The 23,189-nt window shown below is 41.0% G+C and overlaps 1 protein-coding gene across 1 annotated transcript in view; it reads right to left on the bottom strand.

Annotated features, from left to right (window-relative positions):
* The window catches only part of COL9A1 (collagen type IX alpha 1 chain), a 62,089-nt gene extending 49,103 nt beyond the window's left edge, over positions 1 to 12,986 (bottom strand). Inside the window, exons 1-5 of the mRNA XM_059468854.1 lie at positions 12,973 to 12,986; positions 12,568 to 12,641; positions 11,126 to 11,203; positions 10,859 to 10,991; positions 3,552 to 3,948 (exon numbers count right to left, since the gene is read on the bottom strand). Coding sequence (XP_059324837.1) covers positions 3,552 to 3,948; positions 10,859 to 10,991; positions 11,126 to 11,203; positions 12,568 to 12,641; positions 12,973 to 12,986 — 696 coding nt within the window. The remainder of the gene's footprint in view (positions 1 to 3,551; positions 3,949 to 10,858; positions 10,992 to 11,125; positions 11,204 to 12,567; positions 12,642 to 12,972) is intronic.
* Between the last annotated feature and the right edge of the window lie 10,203 nt (positions 12,987 to 23,189).

Raw genomic sequence — 23,189 nt, 5'->3', positions numbered from 1 at the left:
GGCTTGAGCTTTACCTATTAAAATGTCTTTATCTCAATCCACAAGTTTCCTTACTTTTACTTTTACAATTCCCATCCCACCGTGGGATAGAGTGAGCAAGTGGCCCTGTGGGGCTTAGTTGCTATCTAGATGTAACTACAAGGAATGTTTAAAGCCCATAGATCAGTATTCCTGACACACATTTGGCAGGATTCCTACAGAATTTCTGTTTCATGTTTATTTCTTAGTCAGCACAGATATGATTAACTGTGTCTGACTGTTCACTGTTTTGTCATCTTAAGTTCTACAGAAATTCCTGCAAATGCCCACCACCTTGGCACATCTCAATATCAACCTCGTATTTCAGTTGTCTTATCAGTATTGATCAGCTGATCAGTTGAGAGAGGTGAAGTTTAGGTAAAATGCAAATGAGACCTACATATGTAGGGTAGTATTTTCAGTATAAAATCAACCACAGGAATGCATTTAGCAGCACCACTGTGGCTATTGCTGGCTTGGTGGTGATCCATAGGAAGTCACCCCTCCTGGGGAAGCACAACTGAGCTAAGCAATTTTCCATCTGGAGATTATCTACAATACCTTGTCAAGGACATCTACGTTTCTCCTAAGAGAAGACTGCTGTCAACTGTTTGTACATTTGTTAAGTGACCAAGAATAAACTACATACATTTAATTGCAACTCATTCCAGAGCTATTTTAAACATGTTTTATCCATTTTTCAACATCTCTGAAACAGGCTTTTAGAGCTTCTTTCTCCTTGCACCTCTTTTTAAAACCTTTGAACATTACAGCCAATTCCAGTGTTATTTGGCTTTCCATAGCTAGAGTTCAGCCTTCTGGATGTGAAATTTCACAGGGTGAAAAAAAAACAAGATGTGACTTTTTACAGCATACAGACACAATCTGTTCTGTGGTGTAAATTAATCCCTGTGAAACAAATATTGACAAGCAGCTTCCTCTTAGATGCTACAAGTCATGTAGCTTCCCTGAGCTAGTTAGCAGCATGAAATGTCAATTAAATAATGACCAAGAGTCACTTCTAGCAAAGTGTTTGGTATCTATTATGAAAAAAACATGGTAATGCCTCTGAAATCACAGTAATTAAGGCAATTATGTAATCTCACAGAAGTTATAATTTGAGCAGTAAGAAATTAATTCCCTTACCTTCCTATTATAGACATGTAATTTAGAAAGTAAATTCCTTTTCACTTTTGAAATTATGCTAAATCTCATATTGTTTAGAGTTTATAATGTATTATATTAATTACTTTTCAATACAAAGACAAAACTTTTTGATACTTTTCTCTAAAAAATAAAAGATAAAATGCAGCTGTGAATCTGTGTAAAAATTTGTCCTCCATAAAGCATTCCAGAAATCCTGGAATAAATCTTTGTAAGGGCTGAAGGCAAGATGGAGTTTCTAATGGAGCTGTATCTATTATTCTCCTAGGCACTCATTGTAATAACAAGCAATAAAGAACCTCTTTTAAAATTGTATGTGTTACAGTGCACCTCTGAGAAGTTGACCTATTCTGCAAGATAAATAGGGCCCTCACCAGAATGCTGCAAAAACGAATGGGAAACACATAATTTATGTCCTTTTAAAATTCTACCACTGGAAGTAATATACTTTAACAATGCCTGGGAGTAAATTAAAAGCTGTGCCTAGGGCATATAAAATAGCCAAGTCTTTTGAGATATTTAAACTTACAGTCAAGCAAGTTAAAGACTAGAATAGGCCCAAACATAGATTTATTTACTCAATTTAAAGAAAAATAAAGTACACAGGCTAAAACGGAAATTTCTGTAATATAAATAGACATTTTAAAATTACTAGTCCATCTGACTGTGTAATTCCTTTATCATCATCTCAGAGGTTATGGGGTTCCTAAATCTACATTATTGTAATATCAGGTTGAACCACTACCATTGCCTTTTTGGGCTTCCCAGCACAGGCCATGCAATTCAGTCAAGTGAGTCCTAAGTCAGCTCTGTCTAAAATAAAGTGTAATTTTAGGCATCCAAACTCAGTTTAAGAATATGGTGTCCTGCTTACTTTCTGTCTTCCCTGATAATTTCTTACAGTGTTTCATTATTCTTTTTGTCCAGAAGTGTGCATCATACTCCTGTTTTAAAGCCTAACTCATGCAAAGATTTTACTTTTTTTCATAAAATATACTTCATATGACCAAATCTTCCCAGAAACATGCTAAAGTTATAAACAGATATTTTGCATTATAAATGGTGAATTATAGAAATTCCTTAATTCCATTTTGTCCTTTCATCCTTGAAGGAGGTTGTCCTATAATTAATGTAGCCCCACACTGGTGCCTGAAGATGTACAGTCTTAAACACTGGCCAGGCAGAACTTAATGCCAGACAGTTTTCCCTAGCAAATGCCTGGAGAGCCCTGGGTGATCAAAGCTGCTCAGTTGTATACCTGGCTGAAAAGAGAAAGTCTCTGCAAAACACAGGCTGGAGAGGAAAGTGGATAAGATTCCAAGAAGATTTCTCTTCTGCTTTTCCTCACTTCTTCAGTCCTGGCCAAAGGTCAGTCAGAGCCCCAACAGAAGGCCAAGATGGCCTTGATATCACATCTCTCTCCTCACTTGTCAGCTGCCATTTGGAATCACTACTTCAAGAGGCAAAGGAACCTTCCTTGTTTCTAAAGGGATGACTCTGTGTGTAATTGGAGGGCACAGTTTGCTCTAGCACTGTGTACCAGGTGCTGTAAAATTATTGCACTAATACCAATAGATTTCTCTGCATTTAATCTACTTTTCCAAAGAGGAAAACAATATTGGCATTTCATCCTACTAACATGCGTAGAATATATGTAATGTGTAATATTTTCATCATCCCACCTATCCAGGCATCCATCAGTATTGCTCAGAGCAGTTAGCAAAGCTAAGATACATATGCTAATTTGTAATATGCTAATTGCCACATTATCAGCTCCAGCTGATTATTTTAATGACATTTTCAAAGACTAACTCTTGTTTTCAACAGAATTAGTGACTTTTCAGCTATTGAAATTTCCTCTTCCACATCTACAACAGCATGTTAGATTGATCTCTTCAGACACATGGGGCAGCTTTCTGCTGGCATTCTCATGTAAAACTGATTTCAATCCAGGGCAATACTGCAACTAAACATACAGAGGTGATGAAATATGAGATGCTTCTTTTGTTGCAATGTTTTCCCTTTCAGTTTTACACAACAGTGGTTAACCCATGTCCACGGGATTTTTTGCAAACAGTGTGAGATACAGTTTAAAATTATGTCTCACTTCACTCTTTTACTTCAAAGTTGTAACAAGTACAGGGATGTCTAGGAATTTTCATTTCTGAAATCTAGGCATAACCTGGGTCATCTCTTAACTTACAAGGTATAAGTGCAAAATTAAAAAAAAAAAGTTAATACTTACCTGCCAATGAGTTATTTTCTGCCATTTCTGCTTTCAGAAATAACTTAAACATGCATTCCACAAAACAAAACCCCATATTTAATGTAAAACACTTTTTGAAGAAATAAAAAATTTTGAAACTTACCGGAACTGAAATTTGAGGATTATTTTTAAGTTTTCCAAGCACAGCAAAGCCATCAGTGTTGATTTTCCCTTTTGGTTTTATGTTTAAGGACTCTATTTTAATACAGTCAATAAAAAGTGTGACACTGTTTGCTTCCACAATTATCATAAGCTTGTGCCATTGGGAGTCAAACAAGAAAGGCAAATGTAAAAATGATGCTGTTTGGTGTCTTCCATCTGCTCCTTTATAAGAAAACTCAACACTTTTCATTTGACCATTGAGATTCACTCCAACTTGTTCTTTTCCTGAAGAATCCTGAATTTGCCAAATAGTCCAGTATTTCTGAAGTGTGGCCCCAGTCATCCGAAAAGTAGTTAGAAAGGAATATTCATCAGGCAATCCGTTGGAATATATGGCACTGTGTAGAATTAAAATACAGTACATTTGTTCTGTATTTGTTCTGAAAAGCTCCACATATCACCATAGACTAATGAGAAACCATTACTCAGTGGAACCATATCTCAACCATTCTTGTATCAGTGCACTCCTGCATGCTGAGCCCCAAAAGAAGGTGTTACTAATGGCAAAAGAACTGGTTCGGAAGTGTGGGTTCTTCCAATGTTTCACAATTTTTATGATAAACCTTTCTAAGAATAATGGATGGAGCAACAACTAACTCCTACTTTAGAGATAGAAAGTATATCCTACAATTATCCTGTTTCCCACTGTTAGACTTACAAAGTCGGTCAACAGTTTAGGACTTTGCAATGACCAGGGAGAAAGTGCAGATCTGATTTGATTTTGAAGGCATAAGAATGTCTTTTGGAAATGCATTTTCTTGTTCTCCCTGCCAATAATCCTTTTGTTAAGGTATAAGCTATCACTTCAACAGAAATCATTGACAAATATGTGGTGAGAACCCTCACTCAGAGTGTACTATGTCCTGTGACATTAAACCACAAGACTACAAGTAGCAGGGAACAGATTTGTCACATATAAAATATCCCATATTTTAGCAACTCCTATAAGGTGAGCTTTGGAAACACAGGTAGCACTGGCTGTGTCACTGTGCAAAACGGTCAAGTCCTTTTTTATTTCAAATGTATCACAGTACAATATTTAAGAAATTGGACTTTCCATATTTATTCTATGGATCATAAAACTCTAGTGTCATATCCAGTCAACATCAATACATTACTTGCCATCTACCCACATTTAAGGATAAGTTTAAATAAATTTCTTGAGCATGAAGACATGCCGAGCTATTTTGTCCCAGCTTTCATTAGGATAACTTCTCAAACAAGTAGACATCTTGAAAAAAGATGATTTTTGAGTGGCAGATCAATCCTATCTCAGCAACTATTTATATAGCATTAGTGAATCTCAGAATCTAGGCTATGGGGGAAAAAAAGCAAAAAAACTATGAGCTCTTATTCTGTATGCTTGATGACTATTGATTTAGAAAGAGAGTACTTCCAGAAGCAATCTCCCTAGTTTGTAGTGTCCCAAGCTGCAGTGCAGCTGTGCTCCAGCAGGCAGCGGCACAGCCTCAGCAGATTTCAGGGAGGATGCAGCAAGCCTGGCAGCAGCAGCAGCTTCGGCTTAAAATAAAGTACCCGCAGTGCTGGTGTCTCTCCTTTTCCCCAGGAGCCTTTGCACACACCTGAGAGCTGGGGTATAAGGCAGGGAAATGTTTAGCTCATTATAAAAGGTGTGGAGACATACAAAGCTGGAAGAGGGGGCTCCTTGCCAGTACCTTAATCTGTCTATGCTTTGCTCTGAATTGTGTCTCTTGACTGAGGATGAAGTCCTGCCCCACCTGGTTTTGTTAGATAGGATTTTATCTAACTCATTGTTTTCTGTCATCATTTATTTTCAGTTTTTATACTGCCCTCTCAGATGTAAATGTCACCTTGTGGATATTGTAGCTTGCCTTCAGTTCTGAGCCCTTTGCAGTGTTTACTGTGCCCTATTCCTCTTTGTCTTACGTTTCTGGCCTACGCAATAAGCATATATGTTCTTTTCTTCTCCAGGAAGATAGTTCTTCTCCCTATTCAGACATACCTTCACTCTTACTAAGCTTCTGATCCAGTTCAACATGTGTCCTTCCTCTATAAAGTCTCTTTTAAAAATCTCCTCTACTGCTAAAACTTTAGCTCAGCTGGGTCATTTATCTCTTCAGATGCTGAATCTCATTTGTTCTTGCAGAAGAGCTGGTTTTTCTACTACCACACTGAAAGTGGTATTGTTAGGTAATTTTTAAATAGCCTCATTGTGACATTCAACTTTCCCTGTTAAGTTCAGTGACACCAGGGTGTCTGATACACTGAGCCTAAAAGAAGCAGTACTAATCCCAGATCCTCTGTGAAGAGGTTTTCAGCATCTCTCTGCACTGCTAAGTTTTGTTGTCATGGCAATACTCGTTAAACTATCACACACATTCTCATTCGACCTCAGCTGACACAACTCTACTGCCAAAAAAACAAAACAAGAAAAGAAACAAAAACCCCTAGTACATGTACAAATTTTTTTATTAGAAGGTTGTTTATGCCAGATTGACAAATGAATTCTTTGCACTGTATTTAGCTATAGACTTAGTATTTTTCAAGACATTTCATGGGTTCTCCTTTTATAAGACATTAAAATAGGAAAGAAATATGTTCAGTTTTTCAGAAGATATGCAAAGAAGAGAAATAATGTAAGAGCTTCTGACGTTGGTAAGAGAAAATCAGATTATAAGAAACATATATCAAACCCTAAAGATAAATATTCAGAGCACAAACATGGAAAAGTATTCCCATTTTAAAAAAGACTAAAAACCAATCAGAAGAACTGCTGCCTTTAGACTAAAGACTCAGTATGGGTAACATGATTCAACACAGTGAAGCATGACCCATCACCAGAAAGGTACTCTGCAGGGGACTGTTACTGTGTAAGATTTATACCTATAATTCTACAAGCAAATCAGAGACATATGCTCATCTCAGCTACTCCAACAGTAATGATCCTATAGTGGTTTAATTGTATTTCAGAACACATTTCTTTCCAAAGCCTGTAATCCTTATATAGGCAAAACCCTTCCAAAATCAGCAACTTAAAATGCTAAATATTTGGAAACCATGGCAAATTTAGCATGATATTTAAATAAGCAATTGTAGAGAAGCTATTCCTCCATCTTACTGCCAAGTGAAGAGTGGTGGATGCTGTAACTTTATTGAACAGCTGAAAGCTGTATAAGCACTCAAATTCTTTCTGGAAATTGTTTTTAACACAGATGTTTCAATTCCACTGATTAATGGAAGAGAACCAATGCATTTTAAACAGATTCAGGTAAATGAGCAAAGAAAGAATTTATATGGAAACATATTTAAAGGCTAAAATCCAGATTTATTCCTAATCTATTTCCTATCCATTTAAAATTGTTCAGGATATGAGCCATCAGATCTTTTTCTTTAATTTAATTTTTTTCTTCAGTTTGTAAGAAAGCATTCCAGTCCTGCTTTTCTTGTATACTCCTACTATTATTAACTGCTTCAGTTGTTTTATGAATACAAGATTAGGTCAATTTTTTTTATCGGATATTCGACTATTTGCCTAATATTTTAAAGTATTGGAGGGTGGGAAGTTTGAAACATTTGTAGTTCATCTAGGGGAACTTCTGAAGCACTACTATTTCTTTTAAATATTTTTAAATAAATACCTAACATTTTCACTAATCCTGTATTATGAATACTTAACAAGAAGATTTCTTTGAGATTTCAAAGCTAAGTCCTACCCAGGCTTCAATACAACCAAAGTAAGTCATCTGACAATGGTGAGGAAAGACCTGACCCATCCCAGTGAGCCCAGGATTAACCAAGAGCAGAAGACTTATGTTAGAAGCTCAACTATATACCTATTTAAGTTCTACAGAGTAACTGTTTATTTTATTAGATTTGGGGGTTTTTGAGTTAATTTCTTAGGTGAACTCCATTGCTCACTGACTTAACTTAGTCTTTGCTAAATAAAGATTTTAGAAATGTTAGCACAACCCACTGGAGGTGGCTGTGGAAATTGCTGTGGCCGTTCTCATGATAATGCAGTATCACGTGCCCAGGGTTGAGGTTCTTTTGGTCAATCTGGAGACACTCATGCTGCCTCTCCTGGAGCTGCCTGGACTCACAGCTGACCTGGCACACCCTGCCTGGCAGCAACTGAACAAGCAATAACAATAAAACTTAGCTCAGCACTTTTAAAAGCATCTGTCCTAAGTCATTAACCAGAAGCCATTTGTTAGGACTCGTTACCCTCAGCTGATCTTTATTATTCAGAAACAGCCACTTCCGAGCTAATTAATTCTCTTATGACCTAATTAGCTTCCTAGCCACATTTTGTCTTTTCTATTTCAGCATCCTCATCAATATCTGGATGGGATACACCTGAAGAGCTTTGGTGGCTGAATGTAAAAAAACCCAGATCTTTGAGCACATTCACTTGAGGAGTGCTGATTCACAGAAAAGCAATATTCCCAAAGGGGGGGAAAAGCACCAGAAAATAGGCCTTTGAAATTCTCTGGATATTTCCAGTAACTGATAAAGCTTTATAAACTTCCTCCCTATTTTGTTTGGGGTTTTGTGTGTGTGTGCTATGACAGTTGCATTCATGAAGTCAAAGGTTTAGGATTTCATCCAATGCACAATGATAATTAGCCCTTTTCCCACATATAAAAAAAGTGTCATGAACATATTTCTTTGTGTCAATATATATCTTTTTTAAAGATTTCCATTAAAAATAACCAATTATTATCCAAATCAACAGGATTAATTTTGTACTTCCTAACTGGTGGGCGCCTAAACACATACACAGATTAAATTCAAAAATGATGGGTTCACCACATCCAGTGAAAACAGCTATATGTCATGGCAGATCCACACCAAGTTATTACACCATGCCATTACATGGAGAACACTGGATTGAACCTTCAGCAGATTTTACTCTAGAAGAAGCACTGGCCAATGGAAATTTATTTTGATGAATGGAGAAGCTAAGTTATGACTTGTGTGCAATCCTTTTGGTTCATTTTGGGATATACTTCTGGGCAAGCACACAAAGCAGCAAAAAGACCAAGCTACAACTCGGTAGCATTTTAAGGAAGTTCTGTGAGTTTTTCAAGGCATAAGCTATTGCTACATCAGAGACTGAATGCTGAGCCATGCCCATCCAATTGAGCTCTCACTGCCATACCGTATAGCCACTAAAATGGGCTCTTCTGCCCTAGTATTAATCATCATGTGTTAGCCAAAAAATTATTTCCCTGTTGCCAACGTGTTTGATGAGGGTCCCACCCCATTGCTCCCATGGCACTTGGGCTATATCAGCCAGCCAGCTCGGGAAAGCCAGACTGGCCATTTTTCCCAAACTCATTCTATTTTTCCCTGCCCCGACTCTGGATGCAGCAGGGGCGCTCAGGCCGGAGGGTGAGCCCGGCGTGTGAGCCCGGCCCGCGGCGGCGCCGCTTCAGCACCGCGGGCAGGGACAGCTCCGGGAGCCGGGGCGGGCCGGGCAGCTCCGCTCAGCTCAGCCATGCCCTGCCCTGCCCTGCCCTGCCCCGCCCAGCTCTGCCCTGCCCTGCCCTGTTCTTCTCTGCCCTGCCCTGCCCAGCTCTGCCCCGCCCTGCCCCGCTCCGCCCTGCCATGCCCTGCCCAGCCCAGCCCAGCCCTGCCCTGCCCCGCTCTGCCCTGCCCTGCCCCGCTCCGCCCTGCCCTGTCCTGTCATTCTCTGCCCTGCCCCGCCCTGCCCTGTCCTGTCCTTCTCTGCCCTGCCCAGCTCTGCCCTGCTCTGCCCTGCCATGCCCTGCCCAGCCCAGCCCTGCCCTGCCCAGCTCTGCCCTGCCCTGTCCAGCTCTGCCCTGCCCTGCCCTTCCTTCTCTGCCCTGCCCTTCGTTCTCTCCCTTTCCCTCCTCTTCCCGCCCACTGAGGGGGCCACGCTGTAAAATAACTCTGGAGCAGAGCAGTGAGCTCTGCCCCGGGACAGAGGAGCATCTCACTGAGGAACTGGAGCACGGTCGGGGCTCAAACCTTCAATTAATTTCCTGGGCCAATGACCCCAATGGCAGGAGTCAGCTCAGATGCTGGAGTAACACAGTCGACATAGGTTTGTTCAGGGGTAACTTGTGTATATCAAGCACATATTTCACTAGAACCATAGCAAAAAGCTTAAATGTCGGAATCCAGGATATTCCTCTGGCTGCCCTGGAGGACTTGAGACTCTGGCATGGGGCTCAGAAACCATGGCACGGAGTCAAAAACTCCTGTGCCTTTGATTCTAGCCCATGGAAAGTGAAAATATTGCTGCTTTCATCTGAGAATCTCCCATTTTTAGTGATGATCCCATTTGCTGTCTGTGTTTGGATTCACATTCATGCACCAGCAGTCCTGATTTGTGTTTCAGAGTGAAAGTAGCCACGAGCCCAAGGTAACCAAACACTTAAGCTCTAAAGTAGCTTAATCTGGTGGCAATGAAGGTAGGAGCCAGGGAGGATTGCAGCTAGAAAAGTTGTTAGTGATAGGTGGAGTAAGACAGAAACACTTCACAATCCAATTATTCCAAGCTGCAACAGTAGTCCAGTTAATGGTCTTGCCACTTAATTGCTGAATTGAGGCATTCTTAATTACATAAGGTGCTGGAAAAGAATCCAGACTTGCCTAAATTTGGCAAAGACATCTCTATCCTGCTGTACTGTCTCTATTCCTTCACCAGCAGCAAGTCTGGCCTGTAAAGCACTAACACAATTTGATCCTTAAATCCTGACTTCTATCACAAATTCACTGTAACATGCTAAATAATAATTTTCAACTTTTATAGATTAAGTGACCACCTAACCCTAACCCTAACCCTAACCTGTTACCTAAAAGAAGCACACAATGAAAAACCCCCTCACCTCAGAATCAGTGAGTTCTTATCCTACCTCATCTCTGCAATCCTCACATGCTGAGAAATCCCTTTGTGTCAATATTTTAAGAAAACTTTTTCTCTCTCCTCCTGTTACATTTTTTTGCCTCCCTATTTCAAATCATCAGCAACTTCTGACATTGCTTTCTAGAGGTGAATCCCTTAGCATAAGCAAATCTTGAGGCACTTTGAGCAATATCAGTGGTTAGAGGGAAATCCCTGAAATTGCTGCTACAGAATTAGTCTGATCTGGTGGTAGCAATGAAAAAAAAATTCAATTCCTCTTTCCTCTTCTGAAAACTTTTTAAATTAGGTGATCTAGCTGGTGGGAGATCTACCACTTAAAAGATAAGATTGCAAAATATCTATATTTTAAAGCCAAACAAGGAAGGCATTACCTGGTTGGTATCCTGAAGTCTACATTGGGTCCCAATTTATAAGCTACTTGTAGAGAAGTGGATCCCACTACTCTCTCGATAATCCCTTGAGAAGCAGCTTTTTCTATTTGAAACTGAGAAATCAGGTCAAAGCCTGTAAGAAAAAAATATACATATCCATAATGTAACTTTCATTTTATTTCAGAATTGTGCTGTCACAGAGAAGACTATAACCTGATTTTTTTTTTAACAGCAGCTTTTTCCTGAAAAAGTCATGCTGCTACTTGCCTGGTAGGTCATCTTGGCCAATCCTGATTGTCGGGCAGATATCAATTCTGTGACTGGCACCCAGAATAGCTGGTAGTCCTGCAAAAAATGGTGAAGTTACTAACCATGCACCTGCACTTTGCCACAGATCACCTTATAAAATCAATGGGAGCAACTGTAAGATTATTATTAATTAAACAGAGCTATAAATAGAGCTAATAATTAGAGGTATATAATAATTTAAACTGTACTCAGTAAAGTAAGAGGTATAAGAAAATAATAATCTTTTTCTAGAGAGCTCCAAATTAAAAACAGGAACTTGATATGGTATTTGATCTTTTTTCAAGCCTTTAAATGAGAGTGTTATAATAATTCTTCTCTAGCAGAGCTGTTGAGAAATAGTAATAGTGTAAGAAGGACTGCTGTGTAAGGAGGTTTTGGGTTGTAACTTTTAGTGGTTCAAGCAAACTTAAAAAAAAAAAAGGCCAGTTACCTAAATCAACAGTCTCTCTACTCCCAAGGAAACTTAAACAAACCTCATGTCAACTAAAGAAGTTGTTGTGAATCAGTTGGCATCTTTTCCATCCTCTCTGGTATTCCAAGCTTTCCCACTTTCCTCTGTGGCAGATTTGATCAGAAAATGAACATTCATGAAATGAACATTCATGAAATGTAATGTGGTGGCAAGAAGACCTTATAGACCTTTTTGTTTACCAAATTTGTTTGAGGAAACTAAATCTAAAAATCCTATTTTTCAGAATATTATATATCAAAAAACCTTGTCATGGCCATAAGACCTACAAGATACCCAGAATCAAAGAAGGAAAAACAAGTATTTATTTGAAGAGTTTAAGAGCCATGTACAAGTCTAGTACCAAGTCAATCTGGAAAATGTTAGCAGAGTGTGGGTAGGGAAAAATGAAGAGTGGAAGCTGGAAGGAGAAGCATTTCTAACCTACAGAGAGCCTCTTGTGTGCTGCAAAGGCTCAACCCTAAATGTGGGTTTCCTTCTGACAACATAGGCTTAAAGAGAACATTCAGGTTGACACATTGCACCTTAGAAAAGACTTCATTCTATATTCTTTGATGAGACATATGGCTGACATCCAGCCATTTACATTTTATGCCCAGTTTATTGCCACATGTAGCAGAATATCTAACTAGAAGCGCTGAAAGACAGGCAAGGTTTGTGTCCTGTATTTGCCATCTACATCCAGATTTTAATCCTTACCTTAAAAATACATCTAGTAGCAAATTTAAAGCAACACACACAGCTCTTGCTTTTTTCCTGGTTTTCATATATATCCTTCTACCCATTCATGCATATATAAATGCACATAGACAGGTCTCACTTTGTGTGATGGCTAGTTACAGAGGATTTTAGTTTTGAATAAACACAGAATAATTCTTTTGACATTCAAAATTACACAAAGATAAAATGTAGATAAAATCTGTCCCCTTACTTGATTGGTGCTGGATGGTGGCTGAGATGAAAGACCACAGAAAACTACACAGGTAAAAGAAAGCTGTAATTTTCCTGTAAACAGAAAGAAAACTCCAGCATGAATCTATGGTTTCTGACAGGTTCTGTTATTAAATTTCTCCCCCAAGCCATGCATATTAAACATATAAAATACCACCTAAGGATAAAATACCACCTAAGGATCTGCTAACAGATTTGACAAGACAATTTCTTTGGCAAGATAATTTCTTTACATGACAACATTTTATTTTTGCCTTATAATAAAATATGTCAAGAAAGCTCTTTCTGTTGTAGTCCACTCGTATAATGCTGGCAAGGACAGCTTTCACTGTTCTATAATAATCTCTTATTTACAGATGTCTCCAAATCCCACTTGTTCTCTTACCAGTGGCTTTTCATCTTCACTGCTGGATTTCTTCACTTTCTTCACTTCTCTCATGTGAATTTGCAGGGTAAATCGTCACACTGCCTGCTTCCCTCTCATTAGTCCAACGGGGAGTGCAGCAGAGGGTGCAGACAGCAGCTCCTGCCCCACCAGGACCCTGCAGAGAGGGAGGTGCAGGCTGCTGGGCTGGTTTTAATCTCTCTAAGGGAAGGAGGTGGAGGCTGGACAGACATGTGGGTCCTGGTGGGCTCTGAGGGCGGACCTCTGGAGCCAGCTGAATATAAAGAAGCCAAGAGAGCAAATTAAAGTCTGCTTCTTTCAGCAGCACAAGGGCAGGGAGATACAGAAAATGTGAGTTCACTCACATTTCACTCACAGTTTGGAAAATGTGAGTCTCTGGATGATGAGATCTGCTGTCCAGCCAGGCAGGGGAAAGAACTATATGTAACAGGAGGTGTGAGGAAGCTGGTGACCCTGATAGGGTGTTAAGACTAAAAGTCTGAGAAGAAGAAAATCCCCGCCCTATAAAGAAGGTATTTCCATTTCTCACTGTTTTACTTATCAGGAGAAACCTGTCTGGTGAGGTCCCAGTTGGTTTTTCTGAATAAAACAGGTTATGTAAAAGGGTTTTCATTGCTCAGATTCTAACCTCCAAGGCATACACATAGGTACTATTATTAAGCAGCCTCCTGTTCTGTTGCCATTGATAAAGCACTCCCTTTCCAATGAGACTATTGCATATGCTTGGACACACAAAGACATTTACTCATATTTGTTCTCCCAGATACAAAAAGAGAGAGAGAAACTGAAATCTGTATGCATGCAAAGATCAAGGAAATTATAATAAAAAGCCAGAAGGTCCTCACAGGAACCACAGTCATGTATGTATGGAAAAGTATGATAGGTTGTTCTTATACATCACATTTGTAAGGTTTCATCTTCTCTAGACTACTGATATTGTGGTTAATAACAGCCTAAATTTCCAGATCTTTCAAAGTGTGGAATATAGGAAATGCAATAACCTCTGCTGTCTGATAAGTGTCTGGATAAATAACTGGGTAGTGAACTATCCCCTCCATCCCAATTTGCTGTAAATCACATTCCCAGTATTGGTAATTTCAATGTTAATGTGGTTTACAATTTTAAATCTATTTTTAGAAAGGGTGAGGCTGGATCACACACATGAACAGTTTGCCATGAATGTCTGATTTTGATGCGTAAGGCAGTGAAGCTTTAGTGATACCATTTTTTCACCCTTCAAGGGAAAGATACACCCAGGGACCCTTGTGGTCCAGCACAATTGTGAACATTGCATATCAGCACCAGGGTTGTCACATGAAACCTCTGTCAATTCAAAAACAAAAAATGTGAAATATCAATTTGATCTCACAAGAAGTTTCCCCAAATCACCACACACCCGAGTGCCTGATTTCCCTTGCAGATATTTCCATTGTGGCATCCAATGGTACCCATAGGGCCTGAAAGGAGTCCATAGGGAGCTGGAGGAAGGACAGTTCATGGATGTCACTTGAAGCTGTAACAAAGGGGAACCTGGCATGTGAAGGAATGACAGAGAGCACCCAGGACTTAAAAAGAACACCAGAAACTCTGTGAAGGAATGGAAAAGAGTCAGGTGCCAAACCATCTCTTTTGCTGTCTATAAGCTGTGGCATTTCCTTTGCCTTTGAGACTGCTTAGAATTGCCAATTTATTTCAGGTGGTATTAGGAAGAAAAAGCCATTTCAGTAGTTAGATATGGAACTAATTAGTAGCATGTTACAGGAAGTTAGCAATGTTTTTTGGTAAGTGGTGTGAAGATGTCTGCCATCCATTGTGTCTGGGGTAATTCACACACCCATCATTCCTCTCCTAGAGGGGGAGTCTCATTCAGAGAAATTCAGAGAACATATACTCTGTTTCTGGGCAATCTATAATCTAATTTTGCTTGCATTTCATTGCAACAATTCTCAAGGGTGGAACTTCTTTTATGTCTGGAGCATTTTTCCAATACAGGATCTTCAGAAAACGTTTTTACTGAAATAAAACATGGGAGATAGTACGTAACTAAAGCTGGGAAAATACATTTACTATTCTGTTTGTGGGCAAAAGAAAAATTCTTTAGAAGACTGATAGCCTCTCTTTGCCCTCTGTACATTTTGATGTCTTGCTCTTGAAGGAAAGCTCAAAGTCTGAGATGAAATTCCTGATTAGATGCTCTACTAATAATTATCACATCACCTTGAAAGAGCCAGAAAAATACTAATTGACAGACTAGTGGCAGCAAATTTAATAGCCCCATGACCTAGCCAATATTATTCCCATTTCAAAAAAATGTAAAGTGGGATAGATGGAGTATGTATCTCACATATCTTACTGTCACAGAGACAGTCCCCAAGCAACTAACACTCATGTTTAGCTGATCTATTTCGATGTCACTTGATAGTTTTCTCTTATTATGAATTGGGCCAGTACAGTTATTTTCAGAAAACCTCAGTGTGCAGTTATTGCTGTTTAGCCACTTGCTCAGGGATTCATCATCTAAACACTAACTGCTCATCTCTTGAACATGGATGAATTAAACAGTGGTGACTTTGCTCAAATACTGACTCCTGAACATAAGCTATGTAGGAAGGTCATCACCTCACTAGCATGTGGAGAATTTCTTACACACCTGACTTCACATTCCATTCCTCAAATATCTGATTCCATATTCATTCCATACTCCTGTTCTTCTATGTGGCTTGAATTGGAGAACAGGTATTCACACAGCTGTCTCTGAGAATGTGGCTGGAGAGAAATAGCAAATGTGTAGACCCAGTTTCTCTTGCAGATACAAAGCTTGCTCTCTGTGATGAAAAGGTTTGCAGCAAGGTGGCTGCGGTTGGACTTTCAGAAGCTGCAATCCAGCTAAAAACAAAAAAGGCATGATTTAGAGAAGACCACGTGGCAAATAAGAAGGTTTCTCAGTTGAAGGTTGGATTTACAGCAATTTAGGATGACTAAATTAAGGGGTAAATCCTTTCCTGATGTGTATTTTCTGTCTGGGCTTGAAGCAGCTCAATGTCACCGGCTTACACTTTTGAGCAGGACTTTTAGAAGGACCTAGGCCAGTTTGTTCTTCCCCTGAGGTATCTGTGACACATATGCAGGTACTGGGGTCTCAAGAACAAGCTTTGGAACTGGAGGAAGTCTAGTTTGTGCCCCTGTTTAAAAGGAGCCTCTGCCTGTGTGAGTGATCCCATAAAGGACCAAGTGGTTCATGCTTCCAGCCCTTCATGGCTCCTCGAGAGGAGAGGAGAGGAATTACTTCTTATTTGTTGCCTATCTCCTGGAGACAGACACTCCTCTCCCATGTGGTCTTCTCTAAATTGTGCCTTCGGTCTTTTCATGTGACTTCAGCCTCTTATGGCCGCATTCTCTGTTCAGTTTACAATTTAAAAAATCCACTTTATACATTCCAACCTTCGTAGGGGTCACTGCTCTCTCTGAAGTTTACCAGACCCCAGGATAAGCACATAGCACACTCCCAACATGAGTAGGTTTGTTGTCATGTTGTGTTTGGCTCTCTCAGTTTGAGATTAACTGGGTGGGTGGCTGTAAATGATGGCATTTCTGAAACACCTACTCTTAATTAATCATGCTAAGACTTAAGGTAACTTGGACCTGGGACTGATCTCATTGACATCAGGGGCAAAACTTGGACTGACTTAAGCGCCTTTTAATTAAACCAACAAAAAATAATTAAACCAGCTTCCTCAAGTGTAGAGTAATTGAATTGACAGCAAAACTATAATCCTTGTCAGGTTCCAACACATCATTGGAATCTAACAAATAATCTATTATCCAATAAATTCTTACCTTCATCATAAAAATGTACTTTTCTGTCCAGAATTTTGTGAATTTTTGCATGGGAAGAAAAACAGCTTTTCTTTCCAAGCTGTCAGATGCTGTTTTGCATAAAGACCAAACAGCTTCTTTCTAGTAGAGGTCACTCAAAGAAACCTGGGAATTCTTGGGGCCAGATTCTCATCTCACAGAATCACAGAATCACAGAATTTTCAAGACTGGAAGAGACCTATAAGATCATCTAGTCCAGCCGATGTTCTAACTGTTCAACTAGATCATGGCAGCAAGTGCCACATCCAGTCTTTTTTTAAATTCTTCAAGGGATGATGCCTCTACCACCTCACTGGGTAAATGATTCCAGTTTCTGACCACTCTTTCTGTGAAGTATTTCCTTCTTACTTCTAACTTACATCTAGCTTGACGCAACTTGAGACTGTGTCCTCTTGTTCTATCCGTTGTCGCCCGGAGAAAGAGGCCGACCCCCAGCTCACTACAGCCACCCTTCAGGAAGTTGTAGAGAGTGATGAGGTCACCCCTTAGTCTCCTTTTCTCCAGGCTGAACAACCCCAGCTCCCTCAGTCGCTCTTCATATGGCTTGTGTTCCAAGCCCCTTATTAGTTTCGTTGCTCTCCTCTGGACACGCTCAAGTAACTCAACGTCCCTCTTAAAGTGAGGGGCCCAGAACTGGATACAGTACTCCAAGTGAGGCCTCACCAGTGCCGAGTACAGGGGAAGAATGACCTCTCTGCTCCTGCTGGCCATACCATTTCTGATACTGGCCAGGATGGCATTGGCCCTCTTGGCTACCTGGGCACACTGCTGGCTCATATTCAATCGACTGTCAACCAGCACCCCCAGGTCCCTTTCCACCTGGGCACTATCCAGCCACTCCATCCCCAGCTTGTATCGGTACAGGGGGTTATTGTGGCCGAAGTGCAGGACTCGGCACTTGGACTTATTGAAGTTCATCCCATTTGATTCTGTCCATATGTCCAGCCGTTCCAAGTCTCTCTGCAGAGCCCTACACCCCTCTAGTTGATCTACACTCATACCCAGTTTGGTATCATCAGCGAAACTACTAATAAAAGACTCTAAGCCCTCATCCATATCATCAATAAAAATATTGAACAAAACTGGTCCCAACACAGAACCCTGAGGGACACCACTGGTGACTGGTCGCCAGCTAGATGTGACACCATTCACCAGCACTCTTTGGGCCCGGCCATCCAGCCAGTTTTGAACCCAGCAAAGGGTATTCCCATCCAGACCACGGCCAGCTAGCTTGTGTAGGAGTATGCTATGGGAAACAGTGTCGAAGGCCTTTCTGAAATCCAGAAAAACAACATCTACAGCCTTCCCTGCATCCACTAGCCGGGTTACCTGATCATAAAAAGTGATCAGGTTAGTTAGACATGATCTACCCCTCCTAAATCCGTGCTGGCTAGGTCTGATACCCTGGCCATCCTGCAAGTCTTGCATGATGGCACGTAATATGAACTGTTCCATTATTTTGCCAGGTATAGATGTCAGACTGACTGGTCTATAATTGCCAGGATCATCCTTTGCGCCCTTTTTGTGAATAGGTATCACATTGGCCAGCTTCCAGTCATCTGGAATCTCACCAGTAATCCACGACTGTTGGTAAATGATAGAGAGTGGCTTTGCAATCTCACTCGCCAACTCTCTCATCACCCTGGGGTGGATCCCGTCTGGTCCCATAGATTTGTGAATGTCCAGGCATTTCAATAGTTCTATAACTGCCTCTTCCTGGATAATGTGGGGACCATTCTGTTCCCTAAAACCATCTACCAGTCCAGACGGACGGGAGTCTTGAGGGCAAGTTATCCTCTCATTAAAAACCGAGGTAAAATAGGCATTGAACACTTCTGCCTTCTCCTCGTCTGTAAATACTAAATTACCACCTGTGTCCATTAAGGAACAAAGGCTGGTCTTACCTTTTTTCCTACTATTAATATATTTATAAAAACATTTTTTGTTATCCTTAACAGCAGTCGCTATCCTGAGTTCAAACTGGGCTTTGGCCTCCCTAATTTTTTTCCTGCATACTCTAGCAGCCCTCTTGAATACATCCTTGGAGACCTGACCCTTTTTCCAACTCTGATACGTCCTCTTTTTATTCCTAAGCTCTTCCAAGGTCTCCTTACCCAGCCAGGCTGGACGTTTGGCCCGTTGACTGATCTTTCGGGATACAGGAATGGTTTGTTCCTGTGCCTTCAAGATCTCTGCCTTGAAGTAAGCCCACCCTTCCTGAACTCCTTTATTTTTAAGGGCGGCTTCCCAAGGGACACTCTGAATTAATCTCTTAAACAGGCCAAAGTCCGCCCTCCGGAAGTCCAATGTACGAGTTTTACTCGTGCTCCTCCTAATATCGCCAAGTATTGAAAACTCTATTATTTCATGATCACTCTGCCCTAAACGACCTCCAACCATCACATCCCCCACCAGCCCATCCCTGTTTGTAAATAACAAATCTAATGTAGTCCCTTCCCTGGTGGGTTGATCTACCAGCTGTAACAAAAAGTTATCTTCTATAGTTTCTAAGAATTTTCTTGATTGCCTCTTTACTGCTGTGTTAAATTCCCAGCAGATATCTGGTAGATTAAAGTCACCAACAAGAACAAGGGTTGATGCTCTTGAAACGTTGCACAACTGCTTATAGAGTAAATCATCTACTTCTTCTTCTTGATCAGGTGGACGATAACAGACTCCCAGTATGATGTCGGTGTAGTTGGCCTTCCCCTTGATTCTTATCCATAAACATTCGACCCCTTCTTCCTTTGTTTCAATTTCAATGGCATCGAAGGTTTGCTTAACATAAAGAACTACGCCACCTCCTCTTCTTCCTTTTCTATCTCTCCTGAAGAGTCTGTATCCAGCCAATGTAGTACTCCAGTTATACGAGTCATCCCACCACGTTTCCGTGATGGCAACTACACCATAACTTTGCAGTTGTACCATGGCCTCCAGCTCTTCTTGTTTATTGCCCAAACTGCGTGCATTTGTATACATGCACTTCATCTGGGCAACTGAGTTCACCCCTATCTTACGTTTACAATTCTTGGGGCTGCTTCCAGTTAGCTCAGCTGGTTCCCATTCCCCCTTCAAGCTTAGTTTAAAGCTCGCTCAATGAGGTCTGCCAGTTCATGAGCTAAAATCCTTTTGCCCTTAACGGAGAGGTGTACCCCATCTGATTCCAGCAGAGAAGATGCTGTAAAAGTTTCGCCATGGTCATAAAATCCAAAATTATGTCGATGACACCAACCCTTAAGCCACTTGTTAATGATACGAATTTTCCTATTTCTTCCATCTTTATCTTCCGCCACCAAAGGGACTGAGCACATCACTACCTGTGCTCCTGCCTTGTCAATTACCTGACCCAGTACCCTGAAGTCCTTCCTGATTACCTTAATGCTCCTCTTCTCGATCTCATCACTGCCAGCCTGAATTATCAGCAGTGGATAATAATCAGAGGGCTGAATCAGTTCAGGAAGTCTCTCAGTAATATTTTGTACCCGGGCCCCAGGGAGGCAACAGACTTCCCTGTGGGATGGGTCTGGTCGACATATAGGACCTTCAGTTCCTTTCAGGAGGGAATCACCTACGACGATTACCCTTCTTTTCTTTTTGGTACTAGAGGTAATAACTCGTGTTGCAGGTGAAACATAATTAGGAGGTTCACTAGGTAGACAATTCTCTCCTAAACCATCTAGTTGTATCTCTGGATCCAATATCTCGTACCTGTTCTGTAGTGGTACTTGGCTGGATGATGGAGGGGGTCAGATTTTTCCATTTTTACCCCTTACAGGGACCCATTCCCATTCCTCTTCGTCCACCAAGTGCCCTTCTAGCGTCTGAGAGTGGGAGGCATATAAATCCTCAGTCTCTTGATTAGTAACCTCCTTTAAAGATGATAGGGCTGAACTCCACCAATCTATTTCCCTTTCACTTTCCCTAATACTCCTTAATCTTTCTACTTCCTCCCTAAGCTCAGCCACCATTAAAAGGAGGTCATTCACTTGTTCGCAGCGTAAACAGTTCTCCTCCACAGCACTCCCTGATGCCACCAATAAACTCAAACATTCTGGGCAGGGGTGCGTCTGTACACTCACGTCCTTTTTGGAGGGCCCAACTTGATCACTTATACCAGCCACAGCTTTTGATCTTGTAGAAACCATTGTTAACAAACACCCAGAAACAACCAGACGGCAGGGGATTCAAAATCCGGAGGTTCAGGAATCCGGGGATTCAGGAAATCCGAGAGTTTAGGAATCCAAGGATTCTAAAATCCGAGATTACAGGAGTCTAGGGGTTTAAAAATACAGAGATTTGGAAATTAAGGATTTAAAAATCCAGGGTTTCAGAGTTCCAGGAATTCTCCAGCAGCAAGTTGGCACCACAGAGCTGCTAAGGTAGTAACACAGACTCTTCAAGGGATGCAGAATGCAGGGAAGGGAGCAAGGCACAGCTCCACAGAACAGCTCCACGACACGACTCCGCGGTACAGCTCCGAAGCTCACCTGCGCAGCACAACTCCGCGGCACACCCCCACGGCACAGCTACACGGCCTAGCTCCGCGGCCTAGTTCTGCGGCACAGCTCCGCGGCCCAGCTCTGAGGCCCGGCTCCGCGGCACAGCTCCGCAGCACAACTCCGCGGCCCAGCTCCGAGGCCCGGCTCCGCGGCTCGGCTCCGCGGCTCAGCTCCGCAGCACAACTCCGCGGCCTAGCTCCGAGGCCTGGCTCCGCGGCTCGGCTCTGCGGCTCAGCTCCGCAGCACAGCTCCGAGGCCCGGCTCCGAGGTCCGGCTCCTCGGCACAATCCTCTTTACAGGTGAACCTCACTGTACTGGCCCTGCAGCCAATTTGTGAACACCTAGGCTGTCCAATGTAGAGTACAAAATTCAACAAATCCCTCAGGAGTGTTCTTGGAGCACAAATAGAGATGGTCTCTGTATGAAGCCAGACAAACTTCCACCTTAGCTCTATGTCCCCTTGCCGTAATAATTCTTTCTGTGGATGAGGCTTGCAGTTCCCATTACCTTTGGATCAAAGTCTATATTGTGGCATCGTTCCTATTTTTATTTCTTTCTAGGTCAGAAGATTTGTATGTTGTCTCCAGGGGTGTCAGACAGCAATTTTTCCCAAATGTTACAGTCAGTGTTTCAGATTATCCTAAATACAGGAGAATTTATTTTCTAGCGGAACAGCAAAGAAAGAGAAAAGTTAAACGGATTTCAAGTGTAACTATGCTAATATTGCCATGAACACTGTTGTGTTTCAGCTGAGATTATTACTCTAACCTCACTTACACATCTACTGATCACATGCATTCTCAAAAACTACAATGAAATCAGAAATGGGCTCTGCTGTTATTTATTAATTTGTTGAGTATAAAATGTAGTGAAATTTTCTCATTTATAATAGGAAATACTACTACCAAGAGTTAGATCCAAATTTCATGTAACTAAAAACAAAACAAAAAGCCACCCCAAATTTGGAAGTATTTTCAGTCAGAGTTTAATGAGTCTTGATAATATTCTTCTATATTGTTCTCTCTTCTAATACCCCTAAATATATTAAGATTCTTTTCTAGCCAAAATTACATTAATTGAACTTTTTGTAATTGTTGACATGATGGTACTTACTTCTGTTGACATTTATCTCTAAATACTGCAGCAAGCATAATTTCTTTCATTGTCATCAAATACCCTTTGAAAGAGATCATGATACCAGTAAGAAAATATTTGAAATGGGATCAGGTTTTTCCTCTCTTACACCAGCACATGAACATCACGACATCAGCTCATAGGTAAAAATACTCATAAAAATAAAATTAGTGTTTGATTACTTGAGGCAGAAACCAGGCTTTCTCCCTACCTCTCTGCCTGCCTCCCCTGGCCAGACTCAGCATCCTGCCTCCTGTCCTCAGCCCAGTTGAGCTCCAGCTGCCTGGACCCAAAGATAGGACAGGTTCCCCCCCACTATCCATCATGATCTCTCAGAATGAAAGACCCTGACAGGGTGGGAAAGAAAAGAAATATGCATATATGGCTACTTGTTTACACAAAATAGCCAATTCTATGGCACAAGTTCTGATTTTTATGGCCTAAGGGGGGAGGAAAAGCTATTTTACACTGTCGATGACCATGAGGATTCTGTAAGAATTTTTTCTAAAATGGCAAAGTCCTCGGATTTTCCCAAAGTAATTTCAGGATTTTCACAGATCAGGACATCACTGTATAGTTTCATGCTTATTTCAGGACTACCTGAACAGCTCTGGGATGGGGACAGTAGGGTGCTCTGTTCATTTTGAAATGAAAGATGTGATTCAACAAAGTGTGGTGTTAAGACCA

The sequence above is a fragment of the Ammospiza nelsoni genome, chromosome 3 (genome assembly GCF_027579445.1).
Source record: "Ammospiza nelsoni isolate bAmmNel1 chromosome 3, bAmmNel1.pri, whole genome shotgun sequence".
In the NCBI taxonomy this organism is placed as follows: Eukaryota; Metazoa; Chordata; class Aves; order Passeriformes; family Passerellidae; genus Ammospiza; species Ammospiza nelsoni.
The sequence above is the reverse complement of the archived record's forward strand: the minus strand, read 5'-3'. Positions and strand labels throughout refer to the sequence as shown.